Source organism: Nymphaea colorata, chromosome 7 (assembly GCF_008831285.2).
Source record: "Nymphaea colorata isolate Beijing-Zhang1983 chromosome 7, ASM883128v2, whole genome shotgun sequence".
NCBI classification, from domain to species: domain Eukaryota; kingdom Viridiplantae; phylum Streptophyta; class Magnoliopsida; order Nymphaeales; family Nymphaeaceae; genus Nymphaea; species Nymphaea colorata.
The window spans coordinates 8,947,672-8,966,908 of record NC_045144.1 but is presented as its reverse complement, the minus strand read 5'-3'; the positions used below and the strand labels follow the sequence as shown (position 1 = coordinate 8,966,908).

At 37.5% G+C, this 19,237-nt stretch overlaps 1 protein-coding gene across 1 annotated transcript; it reads right to left on the bottom strand.

Moving 5' to 3' along the window:
- Positions 1–1,195: 1,195 nt before the first annotated feature.
- On the bottom strand, positions 1,196–17,359 carry LOC116256990 (protein RETARDED ROOT GROWTH, mitochondrial-like). The gene is made up of 7 exons (XM_031633559.2): positions 16,539–17,359; positions 15,924–16,035; positions 13,843–14,002; positions 2,390–2,538; positions 2,168–2,319; positions 1,822–1,936; positions 1,196–1,733 (listed from the first exon to the last, which is right to left on the bottom strand). The coding sequence occupies exons 1-7, from the start codon at positions 16,877–16,879 to the stop codon at positions 1,593–1,595; spliced, it is 1,170 nt and encodes a 389-aa protein (XP_031489419.1). The 5' UTR covers positions 16,880–17,359; the 3' UTR covers positions 1,196–1,592.
- Positions 17,360–19,237: the final 1,878 nt, after the last annotated feature.

The window sequence follows — 19,237 nt, the reverse complement described above, 5'->3', positions numbered from 1 at the left end:
TTGAGACGTTCGCACCATTGGCTGTACATGACTAGCTTCCATTTCCAAAGAGCGAATGCAATCTACTGCATGTTGCATGCTATCTTGGTAACCCATGCATTTGTTCCTAGAAAAACTAACAGCGTATATACTAAACGGCACGTATGCAGGAATGAATGTTTTAAAGGTGTAAACGCGCGAAATAATAACTTTGTGTGGCTACAATAGGTCTTACTGATGCTAGCACACGCTCACCTCTATGGGCCACTCAAATTTCCATATTAGCGATTCAATAGTTTCAATTGCCTTCCTCTGCCTCATCCTTTTCACCTTTTTACCTTAGGCAACATTGCTAGGACATCTTTTGTCTTCTCATGCCCATAATCAGTGGACAACTTCCATGTGAAATCTCCAGAAGTATGGCAGGACCCATCAATATTAACAACATTTGCCTTTTGAGTCATTGAATGGGATGTTAACATGCTGATGAACATTTTCCTCTAGGTCAAGAGTTATGGCCCCACTACTGCTACTAGGGCCACTTTTTTTTCTTTTTTTTTTCCCCTTATATGCATTTTGCTACTACTCTTCGGCACCTTCAATCAAAACTCTACTACATACTGGTACATTTATTCATTCTTTGAACAATTTCAGTCACAAGTATGAAGGAACAACATAATTTTGGTACTAGAATGCATTAGATATCTGTCTAAAGTCAAATGCATAGAGACATCAGTCATCATTCCCCAACATAAATAAACTTTCTGAAAGAGTAAAAAAGCACTAAATCGATAATTTGAAAAAAATTAAATACAAACAGGTTAAACCAAATATAATGCTTAGAAAAATGAAATTGAATAAATTATATAACTGTACATTTTTCATTATTCTAGCTAATTAAAGGATATGAGTTGGTCCAAAAAAAATTAAAGAATCTGAAAAAAAATCAGTCATTTCAAAAATAATTTTGATCCTGATTTCATTCAGTCGCTTCCTTGGAATACTCCTGAAAGATTCAGAAACTGAAATTAGCAAGGTTGAGCCAAATTAACTTAAGCTTCCTAAAATCAAAGTTCTAAATCTTGCCCTCCGAAGGCACCCTTGGCCTTTCACCACCTACAGAGTTCCAACATGTGGACCTTTCACATGCCCTTTGAGTCCGAAAAACCAACCAAGTTGGACGAATCTTTCTCCATCCTCAGTCATCCGCAAACAGTAAGGGAAAAAAATACACAATTATGTTTTAATTTATGTGAAGTGCCTCCAAAAAGTGTTCCACTTTTCAATTAATAACATTCGATAAACTTGCCGACATATAATTTCATCCACAAAAGACAATGCCATGCATCTCACTTTTCTCTTCCACTGTCTGTTATAACTCGTATCCAGTTGTCAGTGATCACAATACTTCAATTATTTGGTCTTCACCATGAAGCATTGCTTCATCATAAAGAATGTAGCAGCATGCTGGGCTGCAGGAAACAAAACTGCATCTAGCTCTACATCTTGATCTTGAACTTGCTTTTGAATTTAATGTTGACAGAATGAGTAAATCTCCATACTTCACTCTTGTGCTTGCTTTAAAGCTTCCAACTGAAAGTAGAGAGATCGCTTCACAGTGGGGAAATTGGGGATCTCCACACGATTTCATACACAGAAATCACAATCTCGAGACTTATTAATAAAATGATACACCACTCCAGGAAATCTGATTTTCTGTTTTGAAGAATTTCCTGAAGGAAATGGATGTTGTGCTGGAACAAGCAAAACACAATATATACTAAGGAACTTCCTGCAGATAGCAAACAAAAACTAGAATAAAAAATATAGTAGATGCATTACCTCAACAAACTTCAATTTGAAGTCTAAGCTGCCAAATCTCTGGGTGAGTTCATATTCATCCCGTAGGTACTCCCATATCTGTGCATAATTTGCATTTCTCCATGCTATTTCTGATCTGTAGCACCAATAACAGAAAACAGGAGAAGTGAAACATGTTGCAGATAAGGTGTTCTTTAGAGGCATCAAAAGCTTATGTCTAGATATTGTATAATTTAACAACTCCATCACTGAAGCAGATAACACTTGGGTGTGAATGAGATACCGCAGTTTACTAGAACCCTTCGTGCCATCAGAATATAGCAAACTAACATAAGAACAACATGAGTACTCGTAGTAAATTGGATACCTCTCGAAAAGACCAAGTTTGAGAATAACATCAGCTAGATTTGAATTGGCTTTTCCAACAAGTTGGAAAAGCTTTTTCCTCTGCATAGTAAAGGTGCCTGTCTTCTCCATTCCGCGATTAATGTCAGTAAATTCTTCGACCATACCATCAACCTTCAGAATAGGGCTCCAGATATAAATCTCACATACCAGGAAATGAAAAGCACTTCAAGGTGATGCTTACCTGCCGAACAAAGTAGTCAAGAGCAATACTTTGGCCAAGAACACTCCCAATAATACGGATCCCATCAATGTCTAGGTTTTTAAGGACTATATAATCAAGCCCACCTTGCATCCACGTCTCCAGTTGTGGCTTCTGCACGACAGCATAATCTAGATCACAACATAGGGGAAAAAGATGAGAATGTGAGCAAAACTAAAATTAATTCTTGAAAATATGACAAAGGCATATCCATCTTTAAAGGAATGGGGAAGAGAAAAGCTTCAGGTTGGTCTTAAAGAAATAATATCAGTAATGTATTAGAACAACTATCTACACTTTCATATTTCAGCATCCTCATAGGTCTAAAAATAATAGCCTAATTGTAAGAGGAAATAAACAACAGCTAGACTAGAGGAATTGCGTAGACCCCCCTTCTCTACTTAGAGCTTATGAATTATAAGCTCACAGATGCTAAATTTTTCCTTGTGAAAAACATCCTGATTTGTAAACCTCCTGTGAAATTCTTCAGCAAAGATCATCAACCTGAGCATAATTTACAGAATTTCCACTTCAACATCATATGACCAGAATGGGGATAATCTGTCATTGTCTTTGAGGGAACAGAATGAAGGCCATGAAAAATCAGGAGCTAAGCAGAGAAAACATGATATATAAAGAAGAATAAAAACATTAAATTGACAAACAAAGTGGGGCATTAAGTCATGCAGAGACAGAGAGACAATTCAAGATTAGTGCACATTATTTTAGAGGTTGATAATGTCAGACAGAAACGGATTTCTAAGGAAAAGAACTGGCCCTCAGTAACAACTCAAATAGGTAAACTAATCTAAGCAACGTTTTATTGAGTTTTTCCCTTCTGCTTTTGCCCTTCAGTCTCAGTCACAGCTATTAATCTCGACAAAATATACAAATAAGATTTTCTTACTTCAAGACCCATCAACGACATTGCTTATGCAACATTTTAGACAAACATCGACATTCTACTGTTCTACAATAGCAACAAACATATTTTGAGGCATTGAAGAATAATATTCACCACATTTTGACTAATACCGTTTGAAGCCTTCAGAGAGGTAAGTGGAGAGGGAGAGAGAGGGAGAGACGTGGCCAGCGATGGTTGGACCATGCAAAGCAGCACAAGGTAACAGACAATTACATGACCATTGAGATTATCAACTGGTCCCACAAGGCTTCCCATTTATTTCCACAGCTGATCAAAGTATCATAGAGAATGTTGAGAGATATAGCCGACAAATTTAGATCCTCTTCCCTACAGTCTCAGTCATTTCCCCAAATCGTCCACCATAAAGCATAAAGCCATGTTCTCCATAAGAAAAACCATTTTCTTCACGCTTGTGCAATTTGGAAGGGCCGAGATTGAGATCAGAGAGAGAAAATCAGGGGTGAAGGCCATAAAACTTGTTCCTTTATTTCAGTACGCTTGTGCAATTGGGAAGGGCCGAGAATGAGATCAGAGAGAGAAAGTCAGGGGTGAAGGCCATAAAACTTGTTCTTTTATTTCAGATTTTCATTAAGGGGGTGATGCATGACACTCCAAAATTAGGTTTTTGAAGTGTTTGGGTGTCACGAAAAGTGGGTTTGAGGAAAACCAGTTTTGACAAAACCAGGTTTTGAAAAAGGGAATGAAAAAACTGACCCCCACCAGGTTATTCATTAAAACTGGGTTTTGGATGTGCCACCCAAACAAAAAAATCATGTTTTTAGAACTCACTAAAAAACATTGTTTTCACAAAACCAAGTTTTACAAAACTGGGTTAGATGAGGGTGTCATCCAAAAGCCCCCAAGTCTCTTCATAATTACTCATATTACAAAAATAAGCTTAAACTTTTAAAGCTTACAAATTGATGCTAGCATAATTGCAAAACTTTCAAACTACACACACACTCTCTTTGATGTACCCCCCCCCCCCCTCCCATACATACAGTTTCCAAATTTTCGGTATCCGCAACCACACCACCATACCAATGCCCATACCAGCACTCATGTGAGTTGGCCCAAGCAGGCTAGACATGTTTTACTAAAAAATTATAAACACGATAACCAAGTTGACTAGGGGTGAACAACAAGTCGAGCTACTCAAGCTCGACCCATTAAAGCTCGGCTCGTGAACGAGTTTGAGCCGAGTCATTTGTTGAACGAGTTGAGCTCGAGTTCATGAGTTGACTCATTCAGATAATCGAGTTGAGTTCGAGTTCACTGAATTCGAACTGTTAAAGCTCAACTTGGCTCGAAAATGATGTGTAGCGATTTTTACGAACTCATTTTTTTAATTAAAAAACCGGTTTCCCAAACCCTCTGTCTAAGGCAGGAAACTTTAGTTTCTCGCTTTTCAGTTTTGCCTTTGCCATTTGTTCTCTCTCTCGTTTCGAAAATTCTTGCACCCAAATGAAACCCAAAGTTCGTTAACCCGCAGCTGCGCTTCAGCCTTCAAGGTTTTAGGAGGTTTCAGGAGGCGATGTCTGCCTGCAGCAGAGATGGCAAGCTTCCTACGTGCATGTAGTCCAGCACCAAAAGCTTCTCGTCTTTGGAATAGTAGTACACCCAGATGGGCACCAGATTAGTGTGTTGAATCCTCCCGAGCACCTCCATCTGAGCCTCAAACTCTCTCTTCCCACCACAAACGTCCTTCAATTTCTTAACTACAACAGTGGTTCCCTCCTCAAGGACCGCTTTGTAGGACGTTCCCATGCTCCCCTTCCTTGACTAAAAAGAAGCTTTTTCAACATCCATGTGATCTATGATCTTCTACTGGAAGTAGGGTGAGAGTAACTTGTTTGCTTTAGTTCCATTCATGGTTCTTAGTTGCGTCATATCGTGTGCAGTGCTTCAGTTGCCATTGGCTAATTGTTCTCTTCCATTCATTTTTATTTTCAGAGGGAAAAGAACTTACAGGATTTGGGTGGTGTTTTTGTCTTCAATGTTCTTGAACGTGATGATCTTGATAGGCTGACAACAAGATTGATAAAAGAACTCAGTCATATAAATGATATGCCTTGTCCAACAATGACTTTTTCTTCTTTGGATGCAGGCCTTCCAATGTAATGACAGATCTGTCACGTGGATTAATTGGGCCATGTTTCGCTCTTGATTTTGATATAAAAGATATCCTGATAGCCTTTATTTTCACAAATTTGCTTCTTTAATATTTCTCAGGCAGTCTACCCTTAGAACTTGTGAGTTCTACAATTAGCTGAATTTTTCTATCACACAATGGTTCCAAGTCACATTGTGCTCAGTATGAGAATTTAGGTTCTTTGGATGTTCATTGTAAGCACACAAAGGTGTTATGTGATGACTGTTCAGATATAAGTTTTGAATTCTTGTTCAACTGAAAATTTACAAATATCCCCGGTCCCAACAACTGCATGGAAAAAATCTCAAAGTATTCTACTGACTGGGATTGGCTTTCAGCCATAACAGATTTGTTCAATGAGCGCCTTATCTGGCCTAAGCGCTCTTTGCACGTCCAATTTCTCGAGAAAGGCTTCAAGGTGTCTAATGGTCAGATGAAGATGTATGTGTTAGCTAGTTATTATTTTTGTGCAGTCTCTGATGTTTCTTTCTCAAATCGTGATGGTTCTGTTTTGGACTTGCTATTAGTGTTAACTGCCAATTGTAACTGGAATTACAGCAGGCTTCTTCTCAGATCTGCATATTACTTTACTACCGGACTCTTCCAGGGGTTCTGGATTAGAAAAGGATACGATCCAAGGAAGGATTCAGAATCACGGATGTAACATTTTAATTATTGTGTTAGGCTGTACTATGTCTTCCAGGGGTTGGCTTTATCTAGTTTGGATCTGTCCACTTCCCTTAGTTACTTGAGTTTTGAGATGTAAAAATGCTTCATTTTTTCTATTGAGCTTCCTGAGAAGTACTTCATCTAAGAGAACAGTATCAAATATAAGCCTAAAAAGAATCACCTTCATTGACTTGCCAGGATCCAATGGTAATTTTAAAAAATTGGACCTTCTATGCCATTGGACATATCTTTATGGGACAACTGTATTCTACATCGCTTTTCTGCAATTTCCAGAATTCTGATCCTTTCATCTTCAAAGAAATTATCAATTGATATGGACATTCTATTTCCTTATGAAGGTTTCCTTTCACATCCTATACGTTGAAATCTTTCTTAGTCACTTTTGGTCTCTTCCTATCCTTTTAGTTGACGTGGAGGTTAAAAAGTTGAGGTTTTTGTTAATTTTGTTACAATCAGCATAATTGGACCAGCTTCATGACTTTTCCTCTGAGGTTCCTTTTTTGTCAATAGGAAGACTGCACTAATATTTTAATGATTCTTTTTCTTATTACATGAGCACTGACTCCTTTTCTAGGTATGGACGTACACATCTTTCTTCTCATGTGTGCTGATGAAATTTTTATGAGACCCTTATGGTCAATTGAGCTTGTGGGAGGGTGATAACTGACAAGGCAGGTGTACATGAAGCCTGGTCATAGTTCACTTCATTGCATACAAGGTTGGTTCTTGGCCATTGTCAGTCTTGTATGAGTCAATTGAGCTGCAATGATGTCCATCCTGGCTCAGATGGTGAAAGACTGTTGGCTACTCGTGGGTTTCCACCACCAATTGCATTGATACTTCATCCAGCTGGGTGTATTTTCACTTCTGGGTAACTGCTGCTAATGGATTAAAGGGAAAAAAAGGTTTTCGAGGAATCACAATAACCATGAAATTAGTGTTTAAAGTGACTAACACTATGGTTCAGTTAATCTATGGACTTGTTTCTGCACCAGCATAACGAAACGGCAAAAAGTTTACCTCTTTGTGTCATTTTGTTCTTTTCATATTGCCCATCTTGACCCTGAAATTTTGTTTACTGAAATTATCTACAGATCATTGGTTTGAACTTAGATATCATTAGTTCACTAATGAGAAAGGATTATGCACTCATTGGATTAGATCTTCATGCAGATATCAAAGTATTGAGTTCAGAGTTCCTAAATAGTTGTGGAGCTTCAAGATTATCAGGGCAGAAGGAGAGTAAGTTTAACTGCCATTTCTGTTCCTCCTGTTCTGGTAGAATCAGTAGCAGTCAACTCCATCTCTCCTTGGCCGATATAGTTCGGTAGTCTGCCCCCCTCTTTCACTCCAGCAACTTGTCTACTTCTCTAATCTTAAACTTGCTCCAGCAAGTGTCAGTCTTCAACTGAACGCCACTTCAATCTGCCTTCACTTACAGCAAACGCAGTTCTAGCTAGCTGCTCCTCAATCAATTACCTTCAAAGCACAGCTCCTAACCTGTGCCCAATTCCTGCAGACGCATCTTCATTCAACCACTACTCAACCGGCATCTCCAGCTTTGCCACATTTCTTTCTAGGTTAGCAATTTTACTAACCAGCTTTTAAATTCAATTTTCTGTTATATTCTTGAACAGACACACAGCACCCCGCTGCCTTCAAAAATAGGAGTTCTCTACTGCCCCCAAACAGCAACTCCTTTTCCATTTGTATGCCTTGGACCGTCGCTCTGCTGCCATCAAATCATCTGCTCCTTACTTTCAAGCTTGGTCTGGTAGATTAGCAATTCCCTAGCTGTCTTAGGCTTAAACCTTAGCTGCCTTGCTATTTGCAGCTCAATCGCATTAGCCCCGCCATTCCATAGGCCCAGACTGATTCTTTGCTGCTTCGATTTACATACTTGCTCCCCACAGCACAACTGCCTTATTGCTTCAAGGTTGGACTACTCTTGCTGACCTCTAATCTAAACTAGCTTTGCTAAACCCAAATGAAATCCATCAACCTTGGCTCAGCCATGTTTCTTCCTAGGACCTGTTCAGTACCCTTTGCTTGAATGAGGTAAGTACTTCAAGCAATTTTATATTGTTTCTTGCATGAGATGAATGGAAGAGCTGACGTGGGAGTGAGATTTTCATTTATTTTATTGAGACTGTGGATGATGTCAAGCTGGCTTGCTAAATGCAGAAATGTACATGTTAAGTCATTTATGTATGCATACAGGTGATTTTGGTAAAACACCTCTCCAAAGCTCGTTTTTCAAACAAGGAAAATGACATTTTATAAGTGTAAATATTTTCTCTCTAATTTTATGTTGACATGACATGCAAGAGAGGTCTCAATGGCATCACAAGCCCAATAGAGTATCCAATGAACTAAATTTCAGTCAACCCAAGATTGGATTGATAAAACAAGGAGCCTAGCAACTTTGTTTTTCCTTTATTCCAGTCATTTGTGCTCTTTTGGATGTATCCTTATTACTTATGTGATTCTCGCTTTCAAATTCTATAAAGATTTTTAATACAAATTTTATGTTCAAATAGAAGAATAGGTTGAGCAGAAGGAAACATTACTTGTATGACAAATTTAGAAAGAAACATCATTGAGAAGGGCAAGCAAGTATGTGATTCGAGGCAAAGTTCAATAGATATCCCAGGAATACATTCTTCTAATGAAGCTCCTATGGATTCACAAGACACTGTCGAGACAAAGTTCAATAGATATCCCAGGAATACATTCTTCTAATGAAGCTCCTATGGATTCACAAGACACTGAAAATGAAAGAGTTTCAATAGATACTCATGAAGCACTTGTAAGTGGTGCAAAAAGATCAAGAACAAAGACTTCTACAATATGGAATGATTTTGACGAAGTAATTATAAATGGTGTGAGAAAAGGGAAATATAAGTACTGCGGTATACTATTTATGATAAGTACAGGTGAATCTACAACATTAATGAGAAGACACAAATGTTTGACTTTGACATGTTTTGCTAACAAAAAGCAAACAGTTTTAAGTTTTAAATTAGGAGACTTCAGATGTAACGAAGAACCTTATAGAAATGGGTTCCAACATCGATGCTCAATCAATAAAAGAGATAATTGCAAAATTAGTGGCAACCAGAGAACACGCTTTTTCTATAGTGAATAATTGCTGGTTCAGGTTCCTTCTTAGGCTTTGTTTTCCTAAGTGGGTGCCAGTTTCAATAATGACAGTTACAACAGACGTACTAAATTTGTATGAAGATGAAAAGAAGAAATTGAAAGAAGTCTTGAACGGTGTTGATAAGATTGCTATGATTACAGATATGTGGACATCAAATCAACAACTTGGATATATGACATTAACAGTGCATTTCATTGATAAAGAGTGAAATATGCAACAATGTATCATCAACTTTACTGAAGTTGAGCCACCTCATACTAGGTTAGTCTAGCAAATGTAATTGCTAAGCATCTTGCAAATTGAGAGATTAAAAAAAAATAATATCTATTACAGTTGATAATGCTTCCTCAAATGATGTTCTTGTTAAAAAAATAAAAGAGAACATGGAAAAAAATGACATCAACTTGTATTATGGAGGTAAATTTTTTCACGTACGATGTTGTGCACATATTTTGAATCTGATGATACAAGATGGGTTGAATGCCATTAAAGATGAAATCATTAGCATTAGAGATGCAACAAAGTATATCAAAGTTTCACCCTCAAGACTATGATTTTGCAACTGCAGATAAAGAGTTGGAAATTTCAACGACAAAGAAGTTAGTGTTAGATGAATATCGATGGAATTCGACATATTTTATAGGAAACAACTCTTGCATATAAAAATGCTTTTGCAAGATATAGCATGGAAGACTCAGGCTTGATATGGTTGTTTGGACATAAGGATTGAGAAAAAATAGCAGTGATATGTGACTTTCTTCAAGTTTTTCATGATGTCTCCACCTTATTTTCTGGGTCATCTTATGTAACAACAAATTTGTTTTTTCTTGAAATTTGGAGAGTACAAGAAATATTGCAGGAAAAGGTTTTAAATGAAAGTGGGTTTATAAAGGCAATGACAATGAAAATGAAAGTTTGATAAATATTGGGAATGTAACTTGTTAATGACTATTGCATCCATATTAGATCCACGTGTAAAACTCTCATTATCAGAACTTGTCTTTTCAAAAAATTGTCAATCAAGAGAAGAAAAGGAAGAACAAATAGAAATGATAAAACAATCTTTCTAAAATGTTTATGAAACTTATGTTCAAAGAAATGAAGTGGATGCCAATACTTCTACCATATCAACTAATTCCTCCAGCATTCAAGGTCGAGAGACTTGACACATACCACACGGTGGAAGAAAGCTATTTTTTAAGTTCTTAGGTAAAACTGAGAATATTGCATTTTAGGTCACCAAATATGAGATAGACACATATTTGGAGGATGGATTGATTAAGCATTATGATAATGATGATGATGATGATTCTTTTAATATTTTGCAATAGTGGCAGGATAAGGAATCCAAGTATCGAATTCTTTCACAAATGGCATGTGATCTGTTGTCAATTCTTGTCAATTCTAATAACATCTGTTGTTTCAAAAAAGCTTTTAGTACAGATGGTCGAATTCTTAACGATAGTCGTAGTTCATTAATACAAAAAACAGTTGAGGCTTTGGTCTGTTTGGATAATTGGGTAAAGAATGATGGTGATCTAATGCATAAAGTGTTAACAAAAGTAAATATGTCTTGAAGAAATTGTATTCATTAAATATTTTATGAATCGACAAATCGTTTGTTAATTGGCTATATGTATTCGAAGGAATCAAGTGAATATATATCATTAGAATGATTCAAGTTGATCTTCTAATTCATTTTTGGTATGTCTATTATATTGTTTACATTCTTAAAATAATATGGTATAATTATTAGTTATTGTGATTATGATTTGTTACATTGTTTTGTAAGTCTCATGAAGACATAACATGTAAGAGCAATGGACATCGAAATTTTGGCAACTATATTGTTTTGCAGGTCTCATACTTGTTGCACCATGATTTGGTTTTGGAAGAGATCTTTAATTTGAAAACTTGTTATCATGTTTTCACAAGATAGAAATATCCAAATAGGTTCATTTTGTTAAAGGGAATAATAGTTTGCAGGCTTGCAGCTGCTCTCTTTTAAAGGGTTAATTCCATTACTATATATATATATATATATATATATATATATATATATATATATATATATATATATATAACAGAGTTAGGTTATTCATCTTTGTGATTATGATTCGTTACATTGTTTTGTAGGTCTAATGAAGACAATGTGCAAAAGCAATGGACATCAAAATTTTAGCAACCACATTGTTTTGTAGGTCTCATACTTGGCAACCACAATGTTCTATCATGTTTTCACAAGTTAGACATATCCAAATGGGTTCATTTTATTAATGGGGACCATAGTTTTTTATAAAGGCTTGAGGACTCAGCACAGAGATGCGGGCTTGATAGCATCAACCGTTGTTCTTGTTTAAGATTGTTTGAATGATGCACATGTTGTTGATCTCGTGCTGTTATGATGTTATCTACCATGATGGAAATAGTATTGGTCAATGTTGCACATAATGTATTATTTTGAAGTTTGGTTTTGTAAATGGAAACAAAGACTAGTTAATTGATGGAAGTCTTTGATCTTAATGGTCTTTGATCTTAGTTGTTTGAATTGCTAATGGAAATGGTGGTAATTGCAAATTCATGTTCAATAACTATATCATATGCACAAATAATATTGATTTGCTATATTAAGGGCCATTTTATTGATTAGTTTTTATGTTATATATTGTTAGAATAATAACTCTAGTAATTTTTGGTTTTTAATTTGACACTGATTCTGCCACTACTAGTACCCATATGCTACTTTCTTTCCTCACTCAATTCATATTATTTTGTAGATGTGGTTTGTTTCACAGTTTCACTGAGCCATAACTAATTTGATGGTGGTTCAGATTATTATATGCTAGCTTGATGACTGCACTATAAATTCATGCAAGCAAATTGATGTTAGCCTCAAATTTTGTAATAGAATGATCCGAAAAACAAAGGTCCGCTAGAGACTACTGCCTCAGTTGATTCCACTACTTTTTCAACGTTAAGTTGTCCTATTACGAATGATATATAATGTATATCTAATTGCACACTTGAGCAAAAAAAGCTCATTCAAGTTTGACGTTAAGCTGTCGTACAGTAGTATGTTGACGTTAATTAATTATGTAAGTTTTTGCAAAAGCTCATTCAAGTTTGTCGAGCCTTAATTGAGTCGAACTTGATTTATGGCAAATTAATAGTTCATATATTCAAACCAGTTTGTCGAGCCTTAATCGAATCGAGCTCGAGCTCAACACGTAACTGCCGAACCAAGCTCGAGCTGCTTCCATCGAGCTATTCTCAAGCTCAACCCGAGCACGAACTCAAGGTTTCATTAGCTGAGCCGAGCTTGAGCTGGTCGGGCTCGACTCAGCTCGTGTTCACCCCTAACGTTGACTATGCCAATGATTTGCTTATTACAATTTAAAAAATATCATGATATCTATGGCTATGCCCTGCACTATACAACCCACAACAGCTAGTTGATCTATGATACTTTTTGACATTGTCCAAATACTCCATAATGGATTAGAACCTTTCATAAAAAGTTGAGACTCTTGCTTTAAATACTAATATATAAAAAGTTGCCTGAGTCAATTTGTTGGCTAAGCTGACTCAACTAGAGGTAACCCCTAATGCATCCAACTAGTAAAGGCTCCTTTTTATCCAAAACTCAGAAGACTCACCCAAAATTCATGTAACTTGCCCAAAATTTGGTCATAGTTACTAAGTAGTAACTACTTAACTTCTGATTTGAGGCCCAAGGGGTTTGTCTCACAGGCTCAGGCCAGTCATTGGTAGGCAGCAGGTTGCTGGTTCAAGTGGCATGGGGTCACCCTTTCTGCAAGCCTAAGCAGGCATAGGGCCTGGGGACAAGGGTACTAGCCTCAGAATTTTACACTGCTAGGCAAGCAACAACGTCCCTCGACCAAGGTGTGATTTCTTTTGGTTGGGAGAAAAAAAAAAAAGAACTGATGATATGAACCTCTTAATCTATTAGAACATAAATAAATTGCAGATGATGATAACGTCCTCAAACTTATAAACTAACATATGCAAGGCATTAAAGAATAACACTATTCTTTACTAATTGGATCGATATCCACATCTGGTGAAGAACTTTTAACGTATGTGAAGTGTTCTTAATGGTCATGCATAAACAATAACAACAAACAATAAAGCTGCAGAAAACACTTAACCACACTAGCAGCCTATATAGTTCACTGTGAATGTAAAATTATCAAGAGATGTCTATCAACATGGAGATTCATTTACTTGAAAATAAAAAATGCAAAAAATAAGCAATTTCAGCCAATTTTAGCCAAACCTTTTACTTGAAAAGGGAGACTGACATTTCAATGCCTCAAAAGCAAGACCAAAAAACATCTGTCTATTAACATGAGATTCATTTACTTGAGAATAACAAACACAATAGTAAGCACATTCAGTGAATTTTAGCCAAACCTTGCAAACAGGTAAACCAACATTTCAATGCCTCAAGAACTAGACCAAGCAACACTAGGAAGAGGACATACCATCCTTCCGCATCTCTGGCAGCAACCCGGAAGCATGCCTTCTAGCAAGTTCTAAATATCTCTCCACATCATTATCAGCAATGTTAAAAAGCACAGCAGATCCATATTGGAACACAACCATATAACGGTAGCATTCTCCGTTCTCCAAGACTCCAAAGCCCTACAACAGAATTGGCATGAAGAGTGGATAACTAAATGACATGTGATACAGCATGAGAAAAGAAGACCCACACGCATGTTATGTCCATGTATATGTTTCAAAGGTGCTTCATACCAATCATGTGATGGAGCGACTATTCTAGGAACAGCCAACTACTCAAGAAATCACAAAGATCAATGAACTTTCTGCAAAAGGGCTAAAGGAGATCAATTAGAAACACTACTTCACAGAAACCAGTAGACTTTTTCTTGAGGACTTTGATTGCTCAAATGCTAAAAACAGGCACAAGAATAAAATGGTGAACCACTCTAGCTGTACCGCAAAGAGAAGTACAGTAGCAATTCAGGGCCAATTGATTATTCATCAATAACCAAAAAACCAGAAATAAGAAAGACAAAATATATCTATATATAGGATCCCCAAATTATAACTCCTAAACATATGCCTCCTATGCATGCTCTCAATGTTTTAGACCATTTTCCATAAATCTAACCCTATAGATAAATGTAAAATATATTAAAATATAAGCATAAAAAAACACTGTTAAAATACGATATGTACGTTGGATTTTGTGAGAAGAAAGCTAAGAACATTAATCTTTAAAACTTTAAAGATTTAATTTCTACATCCAATTTGCACGTTTTTTATAGCTTTAGAAATTTTAACATTTTGCGATTCTTGCTACATGTGTCCCATATAGACTGGCACTAACCACTTTCATAACAATTCATTGGAAACTTGAGAGGATAATTTTGTTGTGCCTCATAGAATATGGATTGCACAGTTGAAAAGTATATACATTTTTCATGATCATTCTCAAGCTATGTCACCTGAGTGCGGGGTGCAGGTGCTGGTGTGGGTGCAGATGCGGCAATTTTTCAAAAAAATATGGGTGTGGGTGTGGCGAGGGTGTATATAGATGTGTGTGTATATATGAATATAAATGATTTGTTACATAGTTACTTAACTGTTTAGTAGCCTTATTTATTTATATTTATATATAATTTTTTTGTATTAAAGATAGTTTAGTTATGTGTCATTGTGTACATTTAAAATGGTCAGTTTTAACCTGGTTCGGCTGACCGAACGGATGTGCTATGTTGGAGAAGCACCACCATCAGCATTGACATGGGGGCGGCAGCCATTTAGAAGCGCCCATGTGACATAGTTCTCAAGTCCCAGCTACGCATTCAAGGTCATTGATCAATATGAAGGTCTTTTGGAACTGATGTTTGTTGAAAAGTCACCCAAGCCCAATCACGACAATCCCCTCTATGAGAGCATTGGTTCTCCAAAGTTACAAGAAGGTTAAATAATTAGCTTGAAACATTTCATAATTTTCATCTATATTAGCTTGGATTGTTATGTGAAATATTGGACTTGCACTGACAAGAGAGCTTCATATCCTATCTGATTTATACAAGGGCTACTGCAACAATATAACACTACTGTGAGCAAATATCACAACCATATGCCTATGAAAGATGCACATGAAAACGTCATGGTGATGCTTCGATCCTTGATACGTATAAGTATAAATAAATAACTCAGATGTGTTTAAACTTTAAATTTAATATGTCTCTAGGAAGCAAATGTAAATGCAATGTGCAGCTTACAAATGATTTGAGATGCAACCCTTTCCAAATATGCAAAAGTAGTTATTACCAGCATCGTTACTGAATTCCATTTGGAAGCTTAAACATACCCAAAAAAATTATAGGCTTGTCTTCACGAAATCGGTTGCATAGCTTGAACTACATATGGTTTGCTAATTGCTAGCAAAAATATGCTGACAGAATTAAAACGGCTAGTATGCTTAATAAAAATAACGACAGAAAAATCCAGTATGCAGGTAATTTACTTGCAAGAATAAGATGCAGAAATAAACAGCAGTAATACAGGTAACAAGAAGGAGGCTTACAGCCACTTCAGGAGGGATATCACAAAATCTAAGGACCAAATAATTTGACGAGCGTGAAGCAGGCGGGATAACATTGTATGCGTTCTCCGCTTGCAAATTCTTTAAATCGAAGCTGTCAAGGAAAAGTGAAAGGAATCAGAAAGGAAAGGAGAAGCATGAGAATGCTGTTATATAAACAAAACCAGTACAAATGACTACTCTTTTTCAAGTTTACAATTTGTTTGAACTAAGGAAACATCCACGTAAGAAGATCAAACCCAAATTCATAAGCCTATGTTTCGTAGAAAATAACAATACGAATATGACGATGAGCTGACAAAAAACATTCCCTCGAGGAAGTAGCTGAAGATTGCCCATCTCAATTCTTATCTCTGCTTCTATTTCCATTCACACCCATATTCCGACTCTCGATCTCCTAAATTAGTGTTGCCGAACAGCTAAATGCTATGGATCGACGGCATCAGTACTCCCGAATCCTCATTGTTAAGTCAATTCAGTTGACCCCCACAAACACGTTTTAAGAAAATTGAAGCGTCACCCGGACTACCCTAATCCCTTAAGCATGAACACATACCAACACAACAATTGATGTCCGTTCCATGCAAAAGTTACCACCTGGTGCAAAGAAAGTATGCTTTGACGGGAATGTAAATCTGCTCCGAAAACTCCGAGACCATAGAATCCTGTTGTCTGTGAGAGAAGGAGCTTTGGTGCTCGCTGACATCAACACCCGCAGCGGAGAAGGTGGACAAGGCCCTCAGCCCAAGAAAGGGCGTCGCCGCCGCCGTTGGCTTCACGGTGAAGAGATTGCTCCTGTTGCGAATAGGCAACAGCAACGGTGGTCGAGACGATGACGGAGCAGCAGGCCAGGGGGTCTTGCGAGGAAGAGGAGACAGAAGGACGGCACTGCCGGTCAAACGCCGATGGAGGGAGCAGAGTCTGGAGGCACAACCCATTCATCCGAAAAGGGTCCCCACCTGCAACTCTTCGGTGGACTCCCCTTCTTAAGCGCTGCGCCGCTGCGCACGGACACACTGTGGAGATTGAAACTTGGACCACCCAACACAGATTCGTCCGTCGGGCTTCGGTGAAACGCCGCCACTTACTTTTACGTGGAAATTCAACCAAACTACTACCACAATTGCATGTCCGACACCGAAAATGCAGAGCGGATCAAGTGTTGCAAGGGTTTGTGCCAAAGAGGCCGCAAATTTCAGGCGGCCGGCGTAATGTCAACCGACGCGATTACTCACGCAGATGTGACTCGCCTTTGCCTCTTCTGATCGCACCCTGGAGGCGGCAAGAAGTCGCTTGGAAGAGTTTTTTCGTTGCATTTGGTAAGTCGTTTCATTTCGGAGGGTGGCTTCCGAAAGGAAAGCAGCGGAACAGGGTCGGGTCCATGGCTGCTATGAGGCCGGTTGAGTGACAATTCGATGGAGGTGGAGATCGGCACACCACTTTTTATTTCCATTTTAGTGGTTCAAAATTGCTTTGAGATTTGGAAGAGCGGAACACAAGTCGACCGAAGGGCAGTACATAGCTTACAGTTTAAAAAATAATGTCTACGGAGCCAGAAGCTCAGGTCAGCCCGACACTCGAAATTGGGTTTGGGCTCCGCTCGACACTCAAAATTCAGTTTTACATTAAATTCAAAAATATATATTTTAAATAATATATCAATATAACTAATCATAATAAAATATTATAATTATATATAAAAATTAATAAAATATACATTAAAAAAATATTAACAAGCCGAACCGAGCTTAATTGAGTCCACTCACGCTGGCTTGACTAAGCCCAGGCCAGCCCGGTGCCCTTGGTCTGAGCTCAGGTCCGAGTCAAACCAGGTATCCAGTACCTGGTCCTAATGCCCAGCCTCACTAACAATCGTACTGTTCACAGTCTGCCAAACCGACTAACTATGTTATGGCCATACAATCATTTTCCCATTTGCATCAAAATCAAGAAACTGAGATTGGGCCGTTTTGGTTTGCACCAATTTTTTCGTTTTAGGAGAGGGTGGTTTCTGTTCTAAAATAAGCACACCGAAGTAAAATGCTAGTCACATTATGTGCAATCGTTTGCTCAGGTAGAATCCATCTTGAAGAGCATTGTTTCATAAGACATTTTCCCTACATCATCTTTCCCCCCATTTGAAGGGCTGTGTTCTGGTCATTCGCAATCATCTGCTTGCTATAATTCGTCCGTTCTCCAAGCATTGTGTATCACTAATACCTTCTTCATGAATGAAGGCGCAGTTATAAGTCGATATTAAATGATCAAGGTGACTTTTAGCTTTTATGGTAGCGCGCATTTTGAGGGAAACAGTTTTTCCATATTAAATAGTAAAATCATTGTCATATGTAAGCAAATTGCTATGTCTTAAGTGGGAGTAAATCGCTGTTGCATATCTTAAGACTTTGTTGGCAGGAATCTGAGTAGCTCAAGTTAAAGATAGTTTATCTCCTGAGGACTTTCTTGCAGTTTATTCTTGAAGACTTGGGATTAAAGTTTTGCTTAACGTGGCTGTCCCGGCCCCGGCTCAAGTTAAATTCTTCTTGTCCATCAAACAGGGCTTTAGATTGGAAGAGGGAGAAATTTCATCCTGTAAATTTTTCCAGAAAAATTTACCATGGTAAATTTACCACATTAAATTTCACTCGACAATCAAACGGGCCTTAAAGTTGAAGTTAGCTCTGCAACTGTCAACAGGTGGGTGCTAGAGTGATAAATTTGGAAAGAAATCGGATAGTGTTTAGAAATTGTAATCCCTTAGGAGATTGCTGAACTTAGTTGTTGAGAAAGCTTTGTTGATAAGTCGCGTTGCTGGGAATTTCTCCCTGAAGACTGGGATCCGATGGCCTAGATTATAGGCATGTTTAAGGGTCTCACTGGTTGTTTTGTTTATGTAAATGTATTCTTTGTTAAAGGGAGGGTCCCTATACCCGAGCAGATTTGCATTGGAAATCACTATTGCATATATTGGCACTACTTGTTGGGCGCTTAAAATTGTCCTTTGTTGTTAGCATAAATTGTCGTTGATAAACAGTGTGCCATCAGAGTTCAAAATGACTTAAACATCTCGCCGATAAATGTAGAACCGTTGGGCTTGTGCATGAATCAGAATCACTATTATTAGACTAAATCGGTAATAAATATATTCTTGCCTATAAAGTAAATTATTATTGGTTTTTTGCTTCAATTTGAGTAAATTGGTACATTTAAATAAATAAATGGTTAAATCGATATTGTCATCATGAAAATGATGCCAGATAAGAAGGGGACAAGTGCTATGATCTGATTATCATATT

Bases quoted from the DNA above. Each gene is read 5' to 3' on its own strand.
- LOC116256990 (XM_031633559.2), bottom strand. From the start codon at position 16,879: ATGGGTTGTGCCTCCAGACTCTGCTCCCTCCATCGGCGTTTGACCGGC. The intron at 14,003-15,923 runs GTAAGCCTCCTT...ATTCTGTTGTAG, and splicing joins ATATCCCTCCTGAAGTGGCT to GGCTTTGGAGTCTTGGAGAA. The intron at 1,734-1,821 runs GTAATGCATCTA...TGCTTGTTCCAG, and splicing joins TCAAATTGAAGTTTGTTGAG to CACAACATCCATTTCCTTCA.